The sequence below is a fragment of the Schistocerca americana genome, chromosome X, assembly GCF_021461395.2.
Source record: "Schistocerca americana isolate TAMUIC-IGC-003095 chromosome X, iqSchAmer2.1, whole genome shotgun sequence".
In the NCBI taxonomy this organism is placed as follows: domain Eukaryota; kingdom Metazoa; phylum Arthropoda; class Insecta; order Orthoptera; family Acrididae; genus Schistocerca; species Schistocerca americana.
Window position 1 is genome coordinate 919,596,385 of NC_060130.1, and position 22,608 is coordinate 919,618,992.

A 22,608-nucleotide genomic window follows, 5' to 3' on the forward strand; every position below is an offset into this window, starting at 1 on the left:
TCACAGAAGCAAGCAAAACACAAATATTTCTTGCACCATGCGCAACACACAAACGAAATCTCGCTGCACTGACGCGTTGTCCGATATGTTGCTCGGAAATTTATGTTGCTAAATACAGCTCTATCAGATATCAAATTGGATGCGTACCAAGTGTATAATAGTGTATCTTGAAATACACAGAAAAGGCACATAGAGATATTAGACTGGAACATAACCATGACAAAGATTGTAACTGGGGTCGACAGCATCGTCGTCTACCACCTTGACAACTCGAATGGTGACAGTCATCGCAAGGTTACTTACGTTTACTGGTATCAAAGCTACAGCATGAAAGCACAAACATGTTAATAACCTGAAGATAATTTTGGAACCCATAGTAAAGTAAAGCAGTCATCAGTTGGAAGATCAGTTTGAACACCAGAGTGCTTTAATAGGCAGTCTTGTTGGAGGTGGTATGCCGTTGCTTTCCTCCAACCTTTGAGTTGACGTACCTAGCCAGTTAAAAGGGGAACCTAAAGTTTAACGTAGCATTCGGACCACAGTGCAATTCGGCATTTTTCACATCAACAAACACTGCCCGGGGGGGAAATAAGGGTAAAATGGCACAAAAAAAACGTGGGAATAACCAGGGATCGAACCCGAGACCTTTGTATAAGTAGTCTTGCTCTTTACCACCATGTAACTGCTGGAACCTATGTACTAATAAAATGTTTTAATTGGAGACGCTCTTTCGGAGTACAGCATTGAAAATATGATTGTCCGTGTTCAGCTTTGGCCTCGATTTTTTCAAAGCTAGGGAGTGTCTAGCAGAAAGCTACAACGTCCATGCAATATTTGATCAAAATCGGTAGCGCACATGTCAAATCCTCTCCTTGTGATACTTATTTACAAATCGGAAGTTTGTGGAGACTGTTTCCCCCCGCTCCACACAACGAGCGTTTTAAGTGACATACAGCAATGTATGCAATAACTCGAATACACGAAACGCCACAGTTTGCTTTAGTCTTCCGTCTTAAAACATGTCTGTAATGATAAATGGCCCGTTTAGGTCATGCATATTGCATACAGAAGTGGAAGAGAGAGCACCACTAAATTCTACAATCCTTATGCATTGCATACACACAGAAATTATTGTTACAGTTTACGTATGGAGAAAAATGAGTGAATTGCGTATTTTGCGGTGAGAAAGAGCACTGGCAAACAGTCTACGCTACATTAGGTTACTGAAACTGGTGTCACACTGAGCTAGAATCTATGGCCCGCGACTAAGTGTAAGGTCAATGAGTCAGATGCGGGTTTTGCAACTGTGAAATACTCTCCTACAAGACAGAAGCCAACATTAAATTTGAACTAATATTGCGAAAATTTTGAACTTTGATAGCTTAGAATGAAAATCTTTCTGTTTATTGCAAAGGAAAACAATTGACTTTATAAAACATTCTCTGTCATACACAACTTGAAACAGGTCACGTCGACCAAATCATATGGAAGAACTGACAGCGACGCATATCGGAAGGCAGTAAGAACCCTTGGCTTTTGGTTTGGCACTATTCGACAGCCATTTCTAGGCGCAAGTAAATGAAGAAAGGCAGCGCGTTTTTGTTATCAAGTAACGTCATCATAAATTACTTTAGTTTTAATGTAATCTACGAGTAATTGCTGATGTTTGATATCAACATGAAAAGGATTCCGTAGACAGGGAAAGAACCTGTTCTTGGGCAACTACTTCTATAATAACCAAAAGGCATTAAATGATCTTCAAACACATGTGTTCCAACAGCGGTATGAAGAAAATGATAGTAATAATGACGGTAATAATCGAATTATCCGGTAACTTCACACTTCACAGTGGGTTTACTCGAACTAAGAAACTTGCTGAATTAGTGAAAATTTCAAAATAGCTTCACATCGAGGCTATGATGACAAGAAGAGTCTTTACATCCTGCTGACATGAGAATAACATAATCTCCGCGTCAGAAGCTTGCTTCTACTTAACCATTTAATAGACTCGCATTTTTTCCACCGTGACTAAGTTTGTAAGCTAAGCACATCATCCGTTACAGCATACTCCTTGTGCTGGGAAATGTGGCCACAATGGTCTGGTGGAACGAACTATCACAGATGCAATGCGTGGGTTCAGGCATTTACTTTTAAGGGGCACAAACAAATTTTCTTTACCTCTGGTAAACTCAAGAGAAAGACGTTATAATCCAGAATCCGCATTAAACATCACGTTCCTTCATTACCAACTGGGCCGGCCGTGGTGGCCGAGCGGTTCTAAGCGCTACAGTCTGGAACCGCGCAACCGCTACGGTCACAGGTTCGAATCCTGCCTTGGGCATGGATATTTGTGATGTCCTTAGGTTAGTTAGGTTTAAGTAGTTCTACGTTCTAGGGGACTGATGACCTAAGAAGTTGAGTCCCATAGTGCTCAGAGCCATTTCAATTAACAACTGGGCAGAGCCGGTTTACGTTGGGAAAGTCATGGTAAACAGAAATACTGTCACCAGTGAACTTACTTACATTAGAAAATTTTATTTCATTTGAGGAATCGATAGCCATTTAAAGGAACAGGGCTCTTATTTTACTTGTACTTGATTGAACTAGAGATTCTGAAAAATTTGGTGTGGACTGTGATTCGAATTCGTATCTCCTCTTTCGAGGATCTGAATTTCTCGGAACAGTATATTTCAATCATTTCGTTCCTTTTCCCAAGACTGCAGTCTTCTCTAGGTCTCCTAGAAAGGTAAGTACGTGGGTCCGAATTCTGATCCAGTACGAAAATATTCATAATTTCATTTCAAGCCCTATCACATGCACACCGGCCTGCTTGTGAAAATTGACGTGCATTGTTAATGTCTGTTCACGTGTTGCCAACAATTGAAATAGGTGTCGTTATTTCTGGTCAAACACGCACACATCTTACTGTTGGTGAGTAAGCAATTGATACTAAAGCTATATTTGTGGATGATAAAGGACGGTAGGTGTGCGGTTCGATTGTTGCTCAGACACAAAAATTTGTATCCATATTTTAAATTCAAACACCTAGCAGCTGGTAAGAAAAACCGATACGCAACATTTGGTTTTACTTAATTAACAATCCGATTACGTGGTGGGTTCGTATCTCCATCACAGAACTTCACATCATGCACTTCATCTTTAAATGCATGCACACTTTGTTACTTCTGAATGGAGGTATATCAGACATATTTCGTGATTAGTTAACAGGGACGAAAGCGTATTGATAGGAGTCCTGGTTTATTACAAAAACTGTCATCTTTTATTTTCAAGTTTAGTTTTGGTTACTGATATTGGCGAAAATTTCGGTTATTCATGACTCGTCATGGCTAGTCAGCAATATGATTAGATTAGATTGGACTAATACTTGTTCCACAGATAATGAATTCGACATTTCGTAATGATGTGAAATGTGTCATTTTAATGAAAGATTTCTTTACATACCATAATTCAATTTCTTTACAAAAATTTTTTACTCTCTCTCTCTCATTCTTTTTTATTTTTATCTATCTCTCTCCCCCACTCTCTTCTCTCTCTCTCTCTCTCACACACACACCCACACACACTCTTTTTTTATTTTTATTTGTTTGTGTTCTCGACTATCGGTGAGGCACGAAAACGTCCATGAATGAGTTTCTTTGTTTTGAGTACATTTACGAAAGAAATATAGAAACAACTATGAGAGATACTGATTTATAACGCTTAGTTTGCGGTCAGTTCTGAGTATTATTAGTAACTGCGCTCCAGTCCCTAAACCTAGTTACAGAAACGCGAATCAGATGCATTACGTATTCCAGGCTGTAGCAGCCGCGTCTTTGAGACGCCAGCTATGGTCACTTCCCAGCCCGCTGTAGGATCACATCGGTTCGTCTTCTCCGTGCTGGTACTGTAACTGAGATTTGGCAACAAGGCAAGGTATGTTTGGCAACTCTGTGATCAACGAGTTACTTCCTGGTGTGCACGGAATTAAGCCTCAAAGTTCACTTGACTTTTCCTGTCATTCCCATTGAATAATCTGAGTTATTATCGATTGAGGTGTGACAGAAGATTGTAAATTTATGGTTTTCAGCCCAGGAAAGTCGTTGCACGTGGAAATCGCAACTAATCTCGTCCTTTAAATAGAGGTTTACGAGTACTAGCCACTACTGGCCTCGTAAGAAGACACAAAGGCACATAGTTCTTCGCTATATCTGTGGTAATGCGCTGAGCTATGAAAAAGCGTCTCTATTGGTTCGCAGTTCCAGTCTCGTTGACAGTAACGTTTTTACCCCTTCTGTGAAAGAGCTACAAGCAGTCAGATCAAACATCGGTAAGGAAATCGCAAGAAAATACTTCCGGCTCAAGCGCAGTTGTGGAAAACTTACAATTCTGCACAACAGGTAACGCCTCTTTCCGCTGCTGACAAGCAAATTTTAGATTTCTAGGAATACATAACTTTATTTATGAAATGCCACATTTGCATACCTCTTCAGTATGACACAGCATACCGATTAAACACTGACCAAAACTAATCGAAGTGAGTAGTATTTTAGTAATTCGTGCCAATGGAGGCACGCTTGTGTACAGATACTCAGTTTTATTAAAACAGACTTTCGTCATAAGGTTCTCGTGGGTACTTTTATTTCATTTCTTATAATACAATGCACAATTTTAGTAAGGTTTCTTGTAGTGTTGTTAAAGCAATAGTAAACATGAGAGAGAAATTAATCATCAACCATATATGCGAATTCTCTTGTGTTATTTATAACAGTCTGACAATGCACATGCAGTTCATTGATTACATGCATGTACAAAAACTCGTTCTGAGTAAAAGCTGTCAAACAAGCTTTGAGGAAGAATAAAATGCCACTGTCACACGACAGCTAATGTAGAAAATACTTTAGTGACGTATATTGCCACGATGCGCTCTCCCCATACATAATACAAATGTTTTGAGATGCACTTGTTGCCTGGCCGTCTATTAAACCTGAAAAGCACAGAAGTCGACAACGATTCCACCAGAGCTACCACATTTCACAGTGCTGTGAGATAATGCATATGGCCAGATCTAGGCTTCTGAGAGACAGACAGTTACAGCTTTTCTTTTGCACTGCACAACGTTTTCAAGAAACAGATAGCACAATAGAGTAGCTCTAGTAAAAAGGAACACTTCCTATTTCAATTTCTGCACCCTACACTGTTGGCAGTTCTGTGTAGGTGGCAGTTACGTGATTGTATTTCGGTGATTACAAAATAGAGTCGATTGTATGCACAGGGTAGCCGAGGCAGCTAGTTCAGGGTGATTTGGTCAACCAAGTAAATGAATGTACTGAACATGCTGCAAACCACTACAGGGAACCTGTGTGTCAGAAATCTCATCCAGTGTGGTGCAACGGCGTTACGGTAGAAAAATGAATCACAGAGAACATGATACGGTGGTCTGTTGGATTGATTAAAGTTTTATATACTTATGGTGTGGGTTCGATTCCAACTTCTGCCGATGATTTTTGATAGGGAGAGACAGATTCTATTCTCTTCTGCCTACCCCAAGTGAAGAAAGTATAATGCCATTGTGGTCTGAAATTCACATTAAACATGATATTCCTTCTCTGCTAAGTAGACGTTAGGTTGAACCACAATAAAGTCAGGAGTGGCGACATGTAGAAACTCTATCACCAGTAACCTTTCTTATACTAGTTCTTTATTTCTAGTGACGAAACAAACGCAATGTGTGGTCACAGGACACTTATTGCATTTTTTATTTGAGCTTCTGTAGGTCGATAAAATTGGTTCTGAACTGGGAATGAAGCTCATCCCGCCCATAACGCGGAATTTGATCCCTTCGTGACAATACAGCTAGTCTACAATTCGTTGTTTGTTCAAAACTGCAGATTCCTGAACGTATCCACATACTGCGCGTGAATGAGTTCGAATCCTGGCCAGGAACTAAAGTTTTCATTATGTATTATCAAGCTATAGCATGAGAACATCTATCTGCTGGTGGATAATAATTTTTATTTTTAATGTATATTCATCCGTTGTCAACATTAATGATATCTGACGGTTTTGCCTCCTAGTGAGAGACAGAACTATTTGAGAGATCACTGTAAGCTCAAGGATGTTATTCAAGGCTGCTGGTGGAGAGAAGTTCGGTAGCAGACGTCTCTTGGTGTGCAGTTAACAACGATGTGTGTTGGGCTCGATTCCCAGTCAGCACTGAAATCTTCGTCATATTATTACTAGTTCAAACATGCTCACATGTCGCTGCTGGTGTAACAAACCCATATTTAACGTTCGTTTTCTCTAGAATGTAACAGCGATAGGTTCAAATGGTTCAAATGGCTCTGAGCACTATGGGACTCAACTGCTGAGGTCATTAGTCCCCTAGAACTTAGAACTAGTTAAACCTAACTAACCTAAGGACATCACAAACATCCATGCCCGAGGCAGGATTCGAACCTGCGACCGTAGCGGTCTTGCGGTTCCAGACTGCAGCGCCTTTAACCGCACGGCCACTTCGGCCGGCAACAGCGATAGGTGCCTGGTTACAGTCCTGGGGAGGAAAAAAAATTAATGTTTCTTCTCGTCATTTCAGTTACAGCTAGCTACTACCGAGAAAATCCGATATGTCACAGTTGATTGTGCTTCGACATCAATCCGATTAGGTTCTGGGTTAGAATCCCTGTCCAACACAAAGCTTGACCTCACGGCATTTCAAGTAATTTACTGGTGAAGAAGCAATATTTAACATCTGTCGTAGTTCGTTAACGGGGACAATAGATGCTGTGTAGGAATTCCCGTCCATTAAAAATGTTTACGCTACGTAATTTAAAGTTGATATTTGCTAATTGATACTGTCTAAAATCGAGGTATATCACTCTCTGTATGCCTAGTCAGGAATGACTGTTAGTTTCCGTCAGTCACGAAATCTTTACTTAGTCTGCATGACCTGGGTTTGAATCCATATGCAGAACGAGACGGTTCGTCATGTCATTTGAAGTTGATACATATTCTCAACTAGCTGCTCGTAAATAACTTAAATTTTTAATGTCATTTTGTGTTAAATAATAAGTACGGTATGTTACTTTGAAGAGAAAATCATGAATACGACCAACTTACTACGTGCATTACCTATCTGACGCAGTAATGAGAGCGGTAACATTTCAGGTATGTCATTTATTGTAATAAATGTGAGCTTACAAGCCCTAAGGACAGTCCTGTCTGTGAGAAGGTGTTCCCTGACATTTGTAGTATCGTGGTATTACTTTACATCTTATGTTATTGCGATACAGAACAGTGTTTTCTAGTGGTGACTTGTTGGAACCATTTTCAATAGTCAAACGACTGTACCGAGGAGCGATTGGAGGACCTGCTAGACGGCTGTGTTATGTGAGTTGCATGCAAATCAGGCGAAATGCAATTCGGGTCGTTCGGATACTTTTGAGCACGACTGTACCAGTTTCTCTGGCTCTTCAGTGTATTAATGTATAGCATTTTTATTCTTTTATGTGTATCGAGTGTGAACAAAGCACTTCGGAGAGGGGGGAGTTGGATGAAAGTATAGGGGTCCACATGCTTTAGCAGAATCCGTGTATAATTGTTCGATGTCGAATGGTTCATTTCTTCTCGCAAACACCTGCCGAAGGAGGTCACATTATGATTTAGACTCTGTTGGACAATTAATCATTCGGGATGTGAGATGTTTAAACTCTGTTGAAAAGTTACTCATTCCGGATGGGAGATATGTAATAGATTTCCCTTTAGGATGCCCAACTCTAATGACACGTGTAAGAGCAATTTGAAGCTCACTGGGATCCTCCAAGCGACTTCACTGAACATTAACTTCTAAATTATTATAAAGTTAGCCTGCGTGCAGTAAAATAGCGGTTTAGTAGGTTTCTATATGCTAGAAATATTTTTGTATCAGATAGAAAATTGTGATTTTCATTGCACTTCACTGTTATGCGATTCTTATAACCATCAGAACTGCAACGGTCACTACACTTCACTCCAAGCGGAAATAAGAGAGTATCTGCAGATGATTTCGTAGCTGTACAGGTGTCAGCTGCTACTGCGGATGTGGTATCGATGTCATCATGATCATCATCTTTATCATATTCTTTGGCAGGAGTTCCATGTATGTGCAACATCGGGTTCGACAGCTGAAAAGTTGGGGAGACTTCCGTTGCAGGCGTTGCTGTACAGGACCGTTTCTTCCTTCAGCAGCCCCCACAGCTTGAGGAGTGGATGCAGGTGTTCAGTACATGGTCTACCCTCGAAAAAAGTTGACGAATTTCACGTGGCGTGATTCTGCCGTGATGAGACAGTCTCTTCTTGTCTTGTGGACAGGTCATTATGAGTCGATCGTCTGTGTTAAAGCTTTCTGAATGTTCAGTATCTCTTGCACAGAATTGATGTAACTCACTGAGATGTAACTCAATAGCATCATGTCAGCTATGAAATTCATGAAGTCAAGATGCCTCTTCGAAATAAGCTCTGCAGTGATTGGTGCTGTAACGTCGTCAAAATGTGACTTTCCTCTCCTTGGCAGTATAGGCACGATGCCGATTCATGGTTACTGTCAACGGGGCTTGTGCTTCCGTTTCATGTGCAGCGTGCTTTCTTTTCTATGATTTACAAAGATCTGATACGGATTTCACCACTCTACGTTTGTATTTCCAGCTATTTCGAGTTCTGTCAGCACTGCATAAGTTGCACAGTCTTTCACATGTGAGTCACATTTCTTGTTAGAGTTGAAACGTGAGATGCAGACAGATTTCTCGTCGATTTTTGTGCGTGCACTTTTCTGGTTGCCCTCTGCTTCACAATGAGAGCACACTCGCTCCTTCTTGGTGTGACCTAGGTCACATTTGTAACATTTTGCCACGTCCACATAACCATTCATTCCTAGAGCAGAGAAATCGACACATACTTTTTCCTATCGGTGCAAAAACTTACGGACACCAGGGGTGATTTTCATTACATGATTGACATAGACCTCTCGGGGTCCGGTTTGGAATCTCAGTAGGACCTGAAACTTCCTGGTAGATTAAACCTGTGTGCCGGACCGAGACTTGAACGCGGGACCTTTGCTTTTCGCAGGCAAGCGCTACACCAACTTAGCTACCCAAGCACGAATCGTGACCCGTCGTCATAGCCTTACTACCAACGGTACCTCATCTCGTACCTTCCAAACTTCACAAAAGCTTACAGGACTAGCGCTCCTGGAAGGAAGGCTATCACAGAGACATGGCATAGTGACAGCCTGGCGGATGTTTCCAGAATGAAATTTTCACTCTGCAGCGGAGTGTGCACTGATATGAAACTTCCTGGTGGATTCAACTTGTATGCCTGACCTACACTCGAATTCGGGACCTTTGCCTCTCGTGAGCAAGTGCTGTACCGACTGAGCTATCCAAGCACGACTCACGGCCCGTCCTCACAGGTTTACTCTACCAGGAAGTTTCATGTCAGTGCATAGTTGTGGCTAGGCTATGTCTCCACAGCATCTTTTCTTCCAGGAGCACTAGTTCAAATGGCTCTGAGCACTATGGGACTCAACTGCTACGGTCATTAGTCCCCTAGAACTTAGAACTAGTTAAACCTAACTAACCTAAGGACATCACAAACATCCATGCCCGAGGCAGGATTCGAACCTGCGACCGTAGCGGTCTTGCGGTTCCAGACTGCAGCGCCTTTAACCGCACGGCCACTTCGGCCGGCAGGAGCACTAGTCCTGCAAGTTTTGCTGGAGAGCTTCTGCGAAGTTTGGAAGGGCGGAGATGAAGTACTGGCGGAAGTAAAGCTGTGAGGACGGATTGTGAGTCGTACTTGGGTAGCTCAGTCGTTAGAGCACTTTCCGGTGAAAGGCAAAGGCCCCGAGTTCGAGTTTCGGTCCGCTACACAAGTTTAATCTACTATGAAGTTTCATATCAGCGGACACTCCGCTGCAGAGTGAAAATTTCATTTTGTCTCTCATTTTAAAAAATAAATAAATTCTTCTGTTGCACATGCCCAGCCAGGTTCAGCTCATTTATGTCGTGGAATAGTTCTTTGTCATCCACTTGCTTGGGCACAATGTACACAATTATTAGAGGCCTCTTCTTCTTCGATTGTGCACATTTAATGCTGTGTATCTGATCAGGCTTCTGGTGAAGCTTTTTGCAGTCTCCAACATTGTCTGTTTCCTCTACGACAACGCTAAAGGGTGTCCGACTCGATCTGATCCTAACTTGGCTTTCCTCGGGTTTATTGCAGCAATAAGTGTCTTCCTGACATCTTTGGCCCTCTTGTTCTGGGTGGGTCTAAAAAAATGTGTTGATTATTATGTTTGCTGAGTTCAAATGTGTGCGAATTCCTAAGGGACAACTGCTGAGGTCATTGGTCACTAGACTTACTCACTACTTAAACTAACTTATGCTAAGAACAGCACACACACCGATGCCCGAGGGAGGACTCGAACCTCCGGCGGGAGGGACCGCGCAATCCGTGACATGGCGCCTCTAACCGCGCGGCCACTCTGCGCGGCTTGTTTGCTGTTTTCCGTGCCTTATCTGTTGTACTTAGCTTCTGCGACAGCAGCGCATGAAAGAATACACGTAGGTGCCAGCTCGGAGTTCTACTGGTCTAGAAGCTCATCACGGGCTTTCAGTAGTCCAGAATGTGATTTATGGGTAACCTGACGTAATCTTTCATTTTCCTCTCACAGTTTCTGTATCTGACCAAGCAACCTCGAGTGAAACATGGCCCATTTGGACTCTTTCTGGGTTAGTTCGTATATTACAGAGGCAGGAATCTTGTTCGCTTCTTGAAATAAAGTGACGCTGTCATCGTAGAACGTCACAGATGATTCCCCTGTCAGATTCAGTGGTAGGTGAACATCCCGTGTTATGTCGCCGTCGAGGCGATAGCACTCGTTTGCTTTGACATGTATCATGGTGCTCTTTCCTTTTCTACATGAAACCACAGTTGAATACTGGTGTCATAATAATGTACTCTTCTAGCACTTTTAACTACTAATTCAGTACAGAAATACAGAAAGAGACAAAACGTTCGTGGGTGAATGACAATATTAATAAAAATTGTACGCCTCTTCGTTGCAGTTTCATATTTCTGGCTCGTCGTAGTCTGTCTAGAGGTAGATCAGATGTCCTATGTTTTTAATTTCATAGTGATGACGCTTCTTCATGGCGTCGCAACACAAATTTTATCACGCATTTTGATACGTCATAATGGTATAAATGTAAGCTAATCTTCTTTTTTGTGCTAAAGAGAGTTTCAACATACATTTTTCATACTCATAAAACAAAGACAAACTGAGCTGTACATTCACAGTCTGTCCAACACCTCTCAATATGTGTCTGCACTGACATCAGGAAATGAAATGGACGCTTTGGCGCGGATTCAGATCTATATTTTAGATCATGAGCTTCTGATAGGTTCTAGAAGCGGTAATTGATCAAATTACTTGTTATACTAAGTTACAGTTTTTATGTAAGTGGGGAATTTAAACAAAACTGAATATTTTGATGATTGCAAAAATATAAGGATAAAAATAGCAACATTGTTTTAAATAATCACGAGATATAACTTTTAAAATTATGAAATGTGTCACATGTATTACACAATACATATTTAGCTTTTAAGATTTGTAAAATTATTTTTTAAAAAAGTTAAGTGTGTTTCGAGAACATAACAATAGTTTTCTATTTACTGAGCTGTAAAACTTCACAGAAAATCACGTGAATTACATTTGGAAAAATATATCAGCCCCCTAGAACTTAGAACTACTTAAACCTAACTAACCTAAGGACATCACACACATCCATGCCCGAGGCAGGATTCGAACCTGCGACCGTTGCAGTCGCTCGGTTCCAGACTGTAGCGCCTAGAACCGCTCGGCCACCCCGGCCGGCTGGGGAGGGACACAGGGCTGTTACAACGATGTTAGTATTTCAGACTTTTATAATTTTCATACGTTTTAAACACATTCATCTATAAGTATTTTCGCAAGAGCGCTAATATACTTGCTACGGAGCGTCCGATATCCTCAAAAACACACATGCTCAGTGTGGGAGCTGGATTTGGCCTTCTCTGTGGTTCACAACACGCGACCAGGAGACGACAAAATCCACTGCAGGACGCTGTAGCACCTTAATATAAGTGCTGGAGAAACCCTAGAACTTTTTAATACCATACGTGGAAGAAAGAAGGAAGATTGGGGTTTAAAGTGTCGTCGACAGCGTGGTCATTAGAGACGGAGCACAAGCTCGGATTACGAAAGGATGGGGAAGGAAATTGACTGTGCCCTTTCTGAAGAAAGGACATTTGCTGGAGCGATTTAGGGAAATCACGGAAAACCCAAATCTGGATGGTCGGACGGGGCAAGACCACCTACAATAAAATGTATTGTAGGTGGTTTGGACGGGGATTTGAACCGTCGACCTCTCGAATACGAATCACGTATGTAGAACAATTCCCAAAGCCGTAGAAAGAAACTATTTTAAAAGGTCAAACTTGGGAAGGATCGAACGAGGAGTTGTCGTTGTCATAGTATTGTCCTCACTAAGTATCCAACATTGACCACGTCCAGAAGTGCAGACTGCAGCATGTCGATCCACATATTATGAAACTGAATCTTGATTTCCTGACAGAATGTTGATGGCCTCAGAAGGAGCAACTGTGTTAAAACACACAGATTTTTACAAATTTACGTGTAGCTGTATGTGTAGAGCTTGGAAGCAAACTGACGTTCCTTATGGAACATAATTTTTTCCACAAGGTATATTTTCAGATTATTTCTTATGATATTGATTTTTCCATTAATTTCTTTGTTCACGAATACCATGTGGTGATAATGTGTTGTGGAAATATAAAGATGTATAATAATAAAACAGCAGCTAAAGTTCTTGTTAATTCATTGACACTGCACTTCCGACAGAGGTAGAATGTTTCATACTGGAAACGTGAAGGAGATTAGTCGCTAACTGAAATCCATTGTGTCAATAGATCATAGCATAAATAGAAAAACTGTTTCATTATTATAGATTTGTTTAGTCAATCGCTGCTGAAAAAAAAGCGTTGCGTAACATTATAAAACTAAACTCCTTTTGATAACTCGAGGAGTTGCCGCATTCAAACATGCCCTTTAAATTTTTCAGAAGTACAACTTCACGGAGACAGAAGCTGCTCAACGCATGGAAAGATATCACTGGTTGGCTCCAGAGCAGCTGTTGAATTCTGCTGGCTGCTGCAAGGCTAGTGATGTGTTCAGTACAGGTATATTCTTCTGGGAACTACATACAGGTGAGCTGACTCCCCTAAACTGTGCGTATACATGGAGAAAATATGGAAATATTGCGTTAAGTGCATGCTTGTACATAAATACAGATACTAGACAAGTTGTATTTGAACGCGAAGGGCAAGTGTAAAATGTCCTCAATACGTTGCAAATGTCAGTCGTAGCCATAATTTTGTTCTGAGTAGTTGTGAGTGCATTAAGTGAATTCGACCGTGGGAAAACTGATGGTGCTCTTACTATGGGTGTTTCCGTGACCAAGGAACCGAAATATTTTGTGTTTCAAGGAGGCAGAATCTAAGACTTATAACGCATGCAGGGAAAGAGGAAAATCAGCATCTGCTAAGTCGCAACACCAACGAAAATATGTGTTGAGTCATCGTGACGGATGATCATTGAAAGGGATCGTTACATAGGACAATAGCTACCAAAGTTACTTCAGAATTGAACGTCGCACTTGCGAACCCTGTCAACACCAAAACAACTCGAAGAAATCTCCATAAGAAGGGAATTGCATGGCGAGTTGGAATATTACAAAACGGCTTATCAGTGATACAAATGTCTGCCATGGAGTCTTGTTTCATACTGCTTACAACTTCTGGCCGAGTTAACGACCCAAGAGTGAAACATGGAGGGGGTTCAGTGATGATTTGGGCAGCCATGTAGTGGTATTTCGTGGGCCCTATGGTTACTCTTCGAGGTTGCATTACTACCAAGAATTATGTGACCATTATGGCTGATCAGGTCCATCTCATGGTGCACTACTGGCCACTAAAATTGCTACACCAACAAGAAATGCAGATGATAAACGGCTATTCATTGGACAAATATATTACACTAGAACCGACATGTGATTACATTTTCACACGATTTGGGTGCATACATCCTGAGAAATCAGTGCCCAGAACAACCACCTCTGGCCGTAATAACGGCCTTGATATGCCTGGGCAATGAGTCAAACAGAACTTGGATGGCGTGTACAGGTACAGCTGTCCATGCAGCTCCAACACGATACCACAGTTCATCAAGACTAGTGACTGGCGTATTGTGACGAGCCAGTTGCTCGGCCACCATTGACCAGACGTTTTCAGTTGGTGAGAGATTTGGAGAATGTGCTGGCCAGGGCAGCAGTCGAATATTTCCTGTATCCAGAAAGGCCCGTACAGGACCTGCAACATGCGGCCCTGCATTATCCTGCTGAAATGTCGGGTTTCACAGGGATCGAATGAAGGGTAGAGCCACGGGTCGTAACACATCTGAAATGTAACGTCCACTGTTCAAAGTGCCGTCAATGCGAACAAGAGGTGACCGAGACGTGTAACCAATGGCACCCCATGCCATCACACCGGGTCATACGCCAGTATGGCGATGACGAATACACGCTTCCAATGTGCGTTCACCGCGATGTCAACAAACACGGATGCGACCATCATGATGCTGTAAACAGAACCCGGATTCATCCGAAAAAATGACGTTTTGCCATTCGTGCACCCAGGTTCGTAGTTGAGTACACCATCGCAACCGCTCCTGTCTGTGATGCAGCGTCAAGGGTAAACGCAGCCATGGTCTCCGAGCTGATAGTCCATGCTGCTGCAGACGTCGTCGAACTGCTCGTGCAAATGGTTGTTGTCTTGCAAACGTCCCCATCTGTTGACCCAGGGATCGAGACGTGGCTGCACGATCCGTTACAGCTATGCGGATGAGATGCCTGTCATCTCGACTGCTAGTGATACGAGGCCGTTGGGATCCAGCACGGCGTCCCGTATTACTCTCCTGAACCCACCGATTCCATATGCTGCTTACAGTCATTGGATCTCTACCAACGCCGGCAGCAATGTCTCGTTACGATAAACGCAATCGCGATAGGCTACAATCCGACCTTTATCAAAGTCGGAAGCGTAATGGTACGCATTTCTCCTCCTTACACGAGGCATCACAACAACGTTTCACCAGGCAACGCCGGTCAACTGCTGTTTGTGTATGAGAAATCGGTTGGAAATTTTCCTCATGTCAGCACATTGTAGGTGTCGCCACCGACGCCAACCTTGTGTGAATGCTCTGAAAAACTAATCATTTGCATATCACAGCATCTTCTTCCTGTCGGTTAAATTTCGCGTCTGTAGCACGTCATCTTCGTGGTGTAGCAATTTTAATGGCCAGTAGTGTACTTTATTAGTAGTCTGCTTTCGTGCCCTCTACCTTCCACTGTAGGCATCGACTGTTTCCTCTGAAGACATCTATATGTTTCACAACTGTAAAATGAAGTCCGCCCATGAATATTCATTCCGTCAAAGAATATTTGATATTTTCTCATGTTTCATGAAACCTTTAAATGTAAATGTAACCTTTAAATGTAAATCAAAAACCAAAACCAAACATTTGGATTAAAATGTGCAAATAAGAAAAATATCATAGTGGACCCAAATAAGTCATTTGAATTATATTTTAAAATCTGAAATTTATGAATCAAATAATTCAGTTCTGCTGGAAACATGTTGAAAATTGGCCCTGCTGAAAATGGTGTATTTTTCTACCATTGTTTGGGGAAATGTTATCCAAGTGCATACTGATTTCTCAGGGTAGTTCACTGAGCGAGTAACGTAGTTCTTTTTTTTTAGTAAGCCCATATTATTAACCACAAATTCTTTGAGGCAGAATATTTATGAGGGCGCCACAGTCGAAAATCGAAGGTAGTGGAACAACAGCCAGCATGAAGTTAGAAACCGAAGCCACAGTTCGTTGTGATTGCCCTTTTTTGAGCTGAGAATATATTTCACGAACGCATAGAGCGATCTCAAAATATGCAGTCATAGGAGAAAATGGAGTGAAAGTATGCCAAGTAAAGAAGCTGTCACGTTTCAATAACAGAAACAGTGTACATTAGTCGCACTGAAGATAATTACATTCACTTACTGCAGAAGAGCCTGGAAATGATACTAAACAGAAAGCTCTTTATACCGGGTGATCAAAAAGTCAGTATAAATTTGGAAACTTAATAAACCACGGAATAATGTAGATAGAGAGGTAAAAATTGACACACATGCTTGGATTTGACATGGGGTTTTATTAGAACCACCCCAGATTACTAAACGCGTGAAAGATCTCTTACACGCGTCGTTTGGTGATGATCGTGTGCTCAGCCGCCACTTTCGTCGTGCTTGGCTTCCCAGGTCCCCAGACCTCAGCCCGTGCTACTATTGGCTTTGGGGTTACCTGAAGTCGCAAATGTATCGTGATCGACCGACATCTCTAGGGATGCTGAAAGACAACATCTGACGCCAATGCCTCACCATAACTCCGCACATGCTTTACAGTGCTGTTCACAACATTATTCATCGACTACAGCTAGTGTTGAGGAATGATGGTGGACATATTGAGCATTTCCTGTAAAGAACATCATCTTTGCTTTGTCTCACTTTGTTATGCTAATTATTGCTATTCTTATCAGATGAAGCACCATCCGTCGGACATTTTTTGAACTTTTGTATTCTTTTGGTTCTAATAAAACCTCCTGTCATTCCAAGCATGTGTGTCAATTTGTACCTCTCTATCCATATTATTCCGTGATTTATTCAGTTTTCAAATTTATACTGACTTTTTGATCACCCAGTATGCCTTCAAACCTAAAAATTTGAAATTTTTTACACCACATATTATACAGTGACATTGTGATAATGAAATATTCATTTTATGAGAGTTACATGTCAGAAATTGCGTGAGATGCGTCTGTTTGTATATACCAGCTTTTCGATAGCATTGGAGAGTTCCTTGAAATTGTGGTACAGCTTACCGTACTTCACGGAGAGAAATCTTCCGGCGCATCTACGGATGTACACATTTGGAGTATTAATATGACTATTACAGTTAAATGAGGTAGTGGGTAACCTCGGAAGCTCCATTGGGCTATTCATGGATGATGCTGTTTTATGTTGAGAAGCCGCAGCACTGGAAATCTGTAGCAAAAAGCAGGACGATCTGTAAGGATCGAGATTTGACACAGGGATTGGCAGTTGACCCTCAACATAAATAAATAATGTTTTGTGCCTAAATAAATAAATCACGCGACTGCTGAACAATCACAGAGCCATCATATACCTGGAAGTATGCGTACGGAGCGACTACATAAAATTAATCGTAGGAAATACAGATGCAAAACAGAGATTTATTAGAAGAATCCTTGGGAAGTGTAGTCCACCACTGAAGATGGTAGCTTACAAAACCCTCTTTCGACTGATATCTGATTGTTGCTCCTGAACCTCGAACCCTATGATACTGGTAGAATAGAGAAAGCAGGAGAATACAAAGAAGAGCAGCGTCTTTTGTCACGTGTTTGCACAGTAAGCGCCACGGAGATATTCATCCAACTCCATTGGCAGACGCTTCAAAGAAGACGTTGTGTACCACGTTGTGGTTTACAATTAAAAATCCAAGAGCGTGCATTCGTAGCAAAGTCAATCAATATTTTGCTTCCTCCTACCTAGTGAAGGGACCATAAAAGGATAACCGGCTAGCACAAACAGAGGCTTGCCAGCAGTCATTTTTCCCGCGCATCATTCGCGGCTGTAACAGGAAAGGGGGAAGTGACAGTGAAGCACCGCACACCTTAAGCTGGCTTGCGAAGTATAGGTGCAGACGTACACGAAACATTGCTAACATTCTTCCCTGGTTTCACAACACTGCAAGTTTTACTTGTACTTTGGTCCACAAATAACACACCTCTCGATCTCAACTTATAATTGAGCCTTGCTCACAGCTCTCCACTAAAAGAATGTATAGGGTTGTTACAATTAAACTTTCGCTACTTGAGAGGATTCCCATGAAAATCGAGTGGTCACAGGACAAAGAAACTTTTTCTTTTAAGAACACGCGGAAGAGAAATAATGATCAGGCCATTGACAGAAACACATTTTAATTTCCACGTGAGAGGGTAACATTTGTTGTTTGTGAACCATGTTTAGGTTCCAGGTTACAAACGTGGCTTCACAAGGAGGAAAAATCATCGTTTCACAATTTTTCGCAGCACTTTTCGAACAGTGGAACACCGTTTGTTCAGCTGTCGTGACACGGCTCGTGCAGTGCTTGAGGATCGCACACTGCGTCCAGCATTCTCAGCAGTGGCAACGGTAATCTTTTCAACTATCTGCAATCCCAAATCGCCAGTTCATTAGAACTTCCGAATAATTTTCTTCAACTACTGCTGTTGTTTCGATTAAACAGCTTTACGAGTAAAGCCCTGTTCACCTTATCCAAACTGACGTTGACTGTCTGCAATTGTAATGCTCACTGATACTTGTGTTTCAACCCTCTGTCGCCATACCACTGCCGGCGCCCAACGGCAAGTCGTAACACAAACATTACTAATAACGCAAATCCAGCAGCTCACAGTCTGAACAACATTCATATAAAGTTGGGTACCCATACGGTAAATAGTTTTCCATCTACACTGGCTCAAGTAGCGAAAATTTAATTATAACTGCCCTGTATTTTCTTTTTTGTTGGTGTAACTGTGACGTCTCTGCTCCTACGTTGAGTTTTAAATGGCTCTGAGCACTATGGGACTTAACTTCTGAGGTCATCAGTCCCCTAGGACTTAGAACTACTTAAACCTAACTAACCTAAGGACATCACACACATCCATGCCCGAGGCAGGATTCGAACCTGCGACCGTAGCGGTCGAGCGGTTCCAGACTGAAGCGCCTAGAACCGCTCGACCACACCTGCCGGCTGAGTTTTAAAATCAAAGTTTACTTTATTTATGTCGACGATCTTACCCTGGCAGTGGTACGCGATGCACGGATAACTATTAGTGGCACATCTGTGATAAAGGGGTTTGCGTGCAGCGTCATATTCTGTTGCTGCAAACACTGTTAATTGAAAACAGTCGGCCGGCCAGCGTGGCCGAGCGGTTCAAGGCGCTACAGTCTGGAACCGCGCGACCGCTACGGTCGCAGGTCTGAATCCTGCCTCGGGCATGGATGTGTGTGATGTCCTTAGGTTAGTTAGGTTTAAGTAGTTCTGAGTTCTAGGGGACTGATGACCTCAGCAGTTAAATCCCATTGTGCTCAGAGCCATTTTTGAAAACATTCGTAAATATTCCTAAACAATTATGGCGTAATGCCTATTTCAAATTAGGGTAGTTGACAAGTCGAAGATTAGAGTTCAGTTAATTGTTGGTTACCCTCAGGCATATGTACACAGTGTGGTGAATCGTAGGACCATTCTGGCAATCTTCATGTACATTTGCTCATTTCTTTAACTTGTATCATGGAAACCATCTTTCACTTAGGTAGAGGGAGAGAGAGAGAGCGAGAGAGTAGAGAGTAGATCCTTAATGTAACATCTTATATTACCTCATCAGTTTACTGAAATCATTTCACCTGAATACAATAATTATAGAAGTAATACATTTCTAAGGTTTATAATACAAGAGAAATAGTACTTACCTTTAATTAACCGCTCTTTAGTCAGATACCTTGTTTTTAAACTTATCAGTTGCTATATATGCTATGAATAGAATTGAAAATTTGGCAAGGAAGAATATTTGAGTCTTTGTTACATTATCAGTTGACTTAAAAGTGCTTGACTTCAGTTCATTTGACTTTTTAGGGGAAATTCCATGGTCAAATATGTCTGCCAAAGAACTAACAAAGCAGTACTTGGATGGAACCTCTAGTTGCTTATGGGAAAAATCTAATATTCCATCTGCTTTGAAGAATATCCTTGCGGGTTGCTTGCAGCCCAAAGTTCAAATGAGAAAAACTAGTTTCATTAATATACTGGAAAATGTCTCTCGAATACAAGTAAGAAAATTTTGAAACTCTTGTGTTATATTTGTCTTTTGCTGATAAATGTTATGGTCCACTACAAAGAAGCTGAAATGCACAGGTACCTACAATATGATTAGTTATTGACAAACAGATCGTGGCATGCCCGGACAGGAGTGTTCTCTTATCAATGCTGTGAAACATAGTTATTGTTTTACATTTTTATTTTTCATTTTACATTTTACCATTTTCCACATGTAACTGGGCATTTCAAGTACATTATATAGTTATTTACATGTAGTAACAAGTATATGTATCATATATACAGGGTGGAGAAAAATTGTACCACAAAATTTTAAACCTGGATAGCTGATGCCAGAAGGAACCAGAATTACTAATGTTTTGTGGGTCGACAACGCACAGTTTTTAAACTACAGAAACTTGGCACCACACACTGCATTTGCCTGTGGGACTGCCCTGTTGCTGGATGCTCTGGACAACACATGACCGTGAATGCTTTGCCTGCCGGAGATCGCGATCTAGCCATGGTGGTCCACACCTTTGGTGGTAGCATGCCAGCCTTCCACTCAGGGGTTAATCTGCTGTGATCTTGACACATCCATTGTAGTTGCATGATAAGACATACTAGGAACAAATCCATCAACAGCTGTTAGTTCGCATACAGAAAGTCTTTTACAAGTTGTCTCAGCCCTGAAAAGGTCCCTTTTTGTAGGTAGGACATTGCTTACGTGAAGCAGGTACTCGAACTGGTGACTCTCTGATGTGGCACAAGCTAGTAAACGTCGAGCGTTGTTTTGCCAAACTCTTTCAAAGATTCTTGGCATTGCCCTGATGTGATTGGTGGCATGTTGAATGCGATCCATTAATTCCTCTTCATTTCTAGGTGGTTCGCATCTGGGTTGGTGAACTAGAACCTTGCAAGAATCCCCACAGGACAAAGTCTAGCAGCATGGTACCGCAAGGGCAATGTCCTACAAGCACCTCTGTCAACTACCCGGCAATCAAAGAGTTCATTTAAATATCCGTGCACAGTATGTCTGTTATGTGTGGGCACCCCATCATGCTGCAACCACATGCTTACCCCTATGTCCAGGGGAACATCTTCCAGCAGGCTGGTAGAGAATGCTGGCCATCACCCCTCAAAACCTCCCACACTGATTTGATGAGTGACCCACATGTTGTGTCCAACCACTCAAGTACTTGTCGTATGTGCTTCCTCGAAGTGCTCAAGAACAGTCTCTTCAAATGCAGCATCCCATCATGTTCGAGGTCTTCCAGCATCACCATGATATCCTGCTAATGAATCTGCTTCGTCAAGTCACCAGTGAATTGCTGTAAACATTTGTGGGTGTGGGTGGTGTCTTGCTGGGTTACATTGCTCATACATCCGTAGAGCTTCATGCGCATTACTGTCAGCTAGTCCATAAACATACTGTGGCACCATGCTTACTGTATGACTAAATTGCAGGTGACATGCATGTGTGCTCTGAAGCGAAGCTTACACGTGAATGCCTCTGATGTGAGGTGGAGACAAACAGCTAGACCTATTCAACATGTGTGCATATCACATTGGGGCAGCGATGGGACGAGGGACATTTGTACATTTGAACCAACAACCATAGTGCTGCCCATCAACCGACGAACAGCAACAGGGCATTTCCATGGCCAATCAGAGCACAAAGTTTCTGTAGTTTAAAAATGGTGCATTGTCGACCTACACAACATTAGTAATTTTGGTTTCTACTGGCATCCGCTATCCAGGGTTAAAGTTTCATGATACAATTTTGCTGCACCCTGTATACCTAAATACCCTCTTAGGGGAAAAAAAAAACAGCATACCATGAAGGAATTATCTAAATAGGATGGAAATTTGTAGACATGATGCACATGTGCAGACAAACAAATGATAACAATCTCAGAAAAATTGGATGATTTATTCAAGAGAAATTAACCAACAGTTCTTAGATTACTGAACAGTGTATGACAGACTGCAGGTCAGAGTACAGGGTGTATCAAAAGGAATCATCCAATTTGGCACATCTATATTTTTGAAACTAATAAATATATACAATGAACTTTGTTTTTTGATGAACAGGAAAAGGAAAAAAAGTTTTTTTCATACTTTTTGATAGTTGTTCAATATGCCCCCTCATGATGCATGGGATCTCTCAATACACTATTTAAATTTTTTCCACACTGCAGTGGGCATGTCTTGAGTTACAGCTTCTACAGCTGTTGTTATGCAATGTCTCAGTTCATTCATTGTTGTTAGTAACAGAGGCACATAAACAGAGTCTTTTATAAACCCCCACAAGAATTAATCACATACAGTAAGGTCTGGTGACCTTGGAGCCAGTAATGTAAGACTGAATCATTTAGTCATGTGTGACCAATCCATCATTAAGTAATCCTTTGATTTAAAAATTCCCACACTTCCAGATGGCCCCATCCTGTTGGTAATTGAAGTTGTTCGAATCTGTCTCCAACTGTACGAAAATAAAGTTAAAGGCATATCGAGATATGTGCTTC

General features: G+C 41.6%; 1 protein-coding gene across 1 annotated transcript in view; it reads left to right on the forward strand.

The window, feature by feature from the left end:
* Positions 1 to 22,608, forward strand: part of LOC124556487 — a 237,195-nt gene that overhangs the window by 139,820 nt on the left and 74,767 nt on the right. The window contains exons 7-8 of the mRNA XM_047130442.1: positions 13,158 to 13,302; positions 19,901 to 20,094. Of these exons, the coding sequence (XP_046986398.1) occupies positions 13,158 to 13,302; positions 19,901 to 20,094 (339 nt within the window). The remainder of the gene's footprint in view (positions 1 to 13,157; positions 13,303 to 19,900; positions 20,095 to 22,608) is intronic.